General features: G+C 56.8%; 2 protein-coding genes across 2 annotated transcripts; both read right to left on the bottom strand.

Moving 5' to 3' along the window:
* Window positions 1-1,446: 1,446 nt before the first annotated feature.
* Window positions 1,447-3,877, bottom strand: H257_04867 (hypothetical protein; the record flags this gene model as incomplete). The annotated part of the gene is made up of 2 exons (XM_009829512.1): window positions 1,447-2,506; window positions 2,571-3,877. 2 exons carry the CDS (start codon window positions 3,875-3,877, stop codon window positions 1,447-1,449), a joined length of 2,367 nt encoding a protein of 788 aa, XP_009827814.1.
* A 169-nt stretch (window positions 3,878-4,046) lies between these two features.
* On the bottom strand, window positions 4,047-4,355 carry H257_04866 (hypothetical protein; the record flags this gene model as incomplete). The annotated part of the gene is made up of 1 exon (XM_009829511.1): window positions 4,047-4,355. The coding sequence occupies one exon, from the start codon at window positions 4,353-4,355 to the stop codon at window positions 4,047-4,049; it is 309 nt and encodes a 102-aa protein (XP_009827813.1).
* Window positions 4,356-4,816: the final 461 nt, after the last annotated feature.

Here is a 4,816-nt window from a genome sequence, read left to right as displayed (position 1 = left end):
TCACGCAGCTCGGTCGCAGTGATGGGCTGGTCGAAACTCTCACGGTCGACCAGGTTGAGTCGCTTCGTGAGGGACTCGATTACAGCACGACGGCGATGGTGATCTGGTGGGTTGGCATCCTGTGGGCTCGTCATGATGGATCGCCAGTGCGCCGTGAACGTGGTTTGGACGGTGGGCTCATCGGTGATCATCACCCCATCCACGGTGACACAGTTGATGGGCACCTTGGTTCCCAACGGCTTCCGAAAGAAATGAGACGTTCCCCGCTCATTCGAATTCGCATGGAAGTCGAACTGTCGATCGCGGGCATATTGGCCATGCTCAGACTTGGCTGAATCGTAGGCTAGCTGAGCCGCAGCAACATCAGCAGCCTTGGAAACATCGTCACCGTCACCGTCCAGTGCCCGTTTTGTAGCTGCGAGACGGAGTCGCAGGTGGTGGAGTTGGGTGTTAGCCGATTCGATGTGTAGCCGATGGCATTTGATGAGCTGGCGTCTCATTCGTTTCAGCCAGCCATACCACATCGCACCATGGTTGAGGGTCTCGTCAGCTCGCATCTTGCCAAGAAGAGTGGTGGCCTCCATGGTGATGGCACGTTGGATGTTGGGATCGGACAGCAGCTCTCGTGGTAGTCGCCAGTAGCCCTTGGTAGTGGAGCAAGGGCTCTGGGACAGTGTCACAGTGTGGGTGAGATGGTCGCCACCATAGCCGTTCGGGTCATATCTGGCCTCGGGGTTGAGATGGGAAGTCAACTCGTCATGCAGGAAGAGGTAGTCCAGCCGGTTGACTCGCCCAGGGCCGCTGAACAGGCGTGTGGATGGATTGAGCTGACGCCATACGTCGACCACACCGAGTGCTGTGAGCCACTCCACACAGTCGGTTTTGCCATTCCCGTGACTTGAGTGCAGTGTCGAGGCATCGAGGGATGGGTGGAGAGGGATGTTGAAGTCACCTCCCACCAGGTGCAGACTGTCGTGTTCGAAATCACGAGGCAGGGCTGCAAAGAATGCACCACGCAGATGGGGCTCCACGGGTGCATAGATGTTGTGGATGTACACAGGCAAACCACTCCATTCAGTCCTGACCACCAAATAACGGCCAGGGATGTCGTGGTTGACCAGGTGAACCAATGAGGCGAAGCCAGGCATGGACTTGTGAAAGAAGCTGGCTACCCCGCAGTGCCGACGGTGAACCGGGTCGGCAGTGGTTGCTCTTGGATCGTTGGTGAAGAGGGTGTAGTTGCCAGCACCAACCTCATTGTTGAGGTGGTGGTGGAAGGTATCGAGTTGTTGTGCATTGCGCATCTTCGTTTCTTGAAAGACGACGCAGGTTGGAGGTTTTTTGAGACGTCGAGCCACGAGATGTCCGTTGATCTTGAGGCCGTTCAGGTTGCAGGTGGTGATGGTGAAGGATGAGGTTGGGTCGAGGAGGTTGGCCGGTAGCACCTTAGTACTGACGGTTGACCACTTGGGTCATGGTGGAGTCGTCCACCGGGGTGGCAGTGTCATCCACTTCGTCAGTCGGGACGACAAATCGGCCCAATTCCTGATCCCATCGTGTGATGCCGATGTGTGGAAGGCTGACGAATCCACTCTCGTGAATGTCGTACAGGTGCGCCATGACTCGGTTCATGTCGTCATCACCATCAAACATCGTTTCCATGATGCGCCACAGCTCTTCACCAAGGTGGGTTGACATGAGGACAGCTAGCATGGTTGGAGCCGAGAGGGAGCGCAGCCCACGGTGCGCAGGGATGATCTCAATGGTGCATCCAGTGGACACCATGACGGCTGCATCGGATGCAAAGTAGAGAGGGCTATGGGCTGCTGCAAGCACCTCAGCCAGTGCCAGCACCAGTTCCAAGTCCAATCTGGACAGGGTCAGCTCGTCACCAGCTTCCGTCTCGGAAACGATGGGTGCCAGGGTGTCGGAGTGTTGCAGGGCCCGGAACAGCTCAACCACCGACTCTCTGGTCATCTTGTGTCCAAACGACTTGGTGTACAGCTTGTCAAATGATGCTGAGCCACCCCAGGTCGCACGGAGCCAGCGGTGCAACAAACGCTGGCGAATGAGCAGCTCAAAGGTGGGGCGATCTGCAGTGAACAGACGATGCAGCTGGACCCCAAAGTCCACTGGGTGTCGTGCCATCATGGTGCAGATCGAATCCACACGGCCAGAGTTCACCATGGTGGCTAGATCGAACTCACTGCCACGAACAGCATCTGCCACATGGGATTCATGGTGCTGGATAGCCGCACTGGATTGGGCCTCGAGGAGTTGCAGCTCGGCCAGCAGATCATCCAGAGGCACCTCGACGTGTGAGACTGTGCCCTTGGTTGGTTTGGGGCACGTCACATACTCGTCGGCAGTGGGGTGGGCAAGGTCGTTGTCGGGCTGGTGCAGCTCGGGGATGATGGATTCAAAACTCACACCATCGTGGTTGGCCCGGTGCACCGCGTGTCCAACGTTCCAACGCTCGTGGAGTGCCGCAAACGCATTGGGTGACCTCCAGGAAGTGGATCCGGTAGCGCGATCCAGCCAGGCCCGTCGTCGCAGACACACTCGTATACAGACCCCATAGGAAACGAGGTTCGAGGCGTTGCAGGGTTTCAAACAGGAGCCGTTCCTCAAACAGACCTTGCAGGCCAGCCGGGATGTCCATGTAGAACCCATCGAGCACGTGTGGAAGGGACATTTGGAACGACATCATGGTGGTGGTCTTGATCTTCCCAGACGTCGTGGTCACACGCAACTTCAATGTCGTTCCTTGAAGTTGACGGAGAGCAGTGTCACTGGCGATACCCCACCGTAACATACGGTTTTGGGTATCCTTCTCACATTTGATGACGTCAACGAGGGTGTCGCCCTTGACCAACGACTGGTTGTCGTGCAGCAGCGACGCCATGGCGGCATCCTCGTTGATCGCCTTGGTATGGTTGCCCGTGTCCATGTGCAGCCACCCGACGACCTCACGCTTGTCGTGCTTCTGGATAGGCATGGTGTCATGGAAGGCGAGCGTTCCGGCAGCGTGCTTGGCCAAGAGAGGTGCCAGGTCGACCATCGACGGACGGTGGGCACCCACATCCTTGATGCGAGTGGTCTTGGTGGCCTCGGCGCGTTTGGCAGCACAGGCAGCCCATGGATCGGTCGACGGCGGCGAGGTGGCAGTCGTAGCCGAAGCTGCAGAGCCACGGGCGCGAGGGAGCGAGCGTGGGTTGACGTTTTCGGACGATCCAGCGTCACCAACACGAGCAGGTAACGTGGCTTGGGACGATACATCACTTCGCGCATCGCCAGGGCTGACGGTGTTGTCGGTGGATAGGCCCGAACGGCCAGAATCGTCGTTGGCGGTCACCGGCGGCCCCAAATCGTGATCGTCGACGCCCATGACGTCGCTGGCCACTCTGGTAGGTCCGGTGGATGGTGGTGAGGCTGACCGGTCACGCAGCATAGGCGCAGGAGCGGTTGCAGCACTCGCGGTGGTGGTCCCAGGCCGGCTAGCCATGGCCAGGTGGTGGCTCAACGTCGTCGAAGGACCCAACTTTGCACCCGTGGCGCCGTTTGAGGTGCCGTTTGGCACACCGACAGGTACCATGGGACCCGGGGAGGTGGCATACTCACGCACCATAGGCGGCGAAGCAGGATCGGTGGAGGCGGCGTCGCGCGTTGCCGGAAACGAGTTCAAGCCAAAATCGCGCATTTTGGCCACCGGAGAGGTCAAATCGTGAATTTCCACCTCCATGTCGTCGGAATTCGTCTCACCGGTCCCAGTGGTAGGTGGTGAGAGTGCATCCATGGTCTGCACCATAGAATTGGTGCCGGCGGCGACGGTAGCGGCGAGCAAGGGGGCGTTAGCGGTGGCTCGGGTAGATACCATAGTTAACTCAAGTGAAAACAGTAGTGTTGTTTACAAGGCAAATAAGGAACTAGGGGATTAGCTCACTGTACATCGGGGTGAATTTGACTTTTAACCCTACAGTTCTATCAACCTTGTGATTCTACTGCTGTACAGTATTTGTTCCTAAATACCAATAAATAGTGTGGTATCACCTGAGCGGTAACCGCCGAACTAGCGGATTGACCGAAAAGTGCAGGGGATATTTCGACCAGAAACCGTGGTAGCTGGGATGTTGACCAAAATGGCGCAGGACGGTCTGGATTTGGGTTCGCTCGTCGTCCAGCGTCGTTGGAAGCTGTAGATGCCGACGGACTTGCATAGTCCACTGCAGGAGGACGAGCTCTAGCATGACAGGGACATAGGGACCAGCAGTACCTTCGTATTTGACCTTGTTACGATATATCCAGAGACGCCGCATCACGCCTGCTGTTAGCATCGTCCACAGAACCACGAGCATAGGGGCTACATGGATCCATTCAGGAGCAGGGTTAACTTTCGTCACGTCCAGAATTTAGGTCCATTCAAACCTCAACCCAAATTGTAGCCATGGCTCTGCAATCACATCCCAGAGTGGCAGGATCCAAGGGCAAGCCATCAGGGCATGCTGTATGGTTTCGACCGCGTCGCAGTCATGGTACGGACATTGCATGCAGTTTGGGTCGATTAACTGCATATGGTAGAAACAGTAGCCAACTGGTAGCACTCGGTACTGCGCTCGGTTCCACACGTCAGCTTGGAGAGGGGTTGCAACAGCGACAACACGGCGAAAGAGCTGGAGGTACTTATGTACTTGCAATAATGTAGCATGAGTGCGTAGCATGGAGTGGTTGCGGGTGGGTTTGGGTGGATTGAAGCAAACCAGTTTAATTTGCTTTGGAGACCATTCACGAACTTCTGTGAAAGTGTCCTTGTAGCCGG

The sequence above is a fragment of the Aphanomyces astaci genome (genome assembly GCF_000520075.1).
Source record: "Aphanomyces astaci strain APO3 unplaced genomic scaffold supercont1.9, whole genome shotgun sequence".
Classification (NCBI taxonomy): domain Eukaryota; phylum Oomycota; class Saprolegniomycetes; order Saprolegniales; family Verrucalvaceae; genus Aphanomyces; species Aphanomyces astaci.
This window is presented reverse-complemented; position numbering and strand designations above follow the sequence as displayed.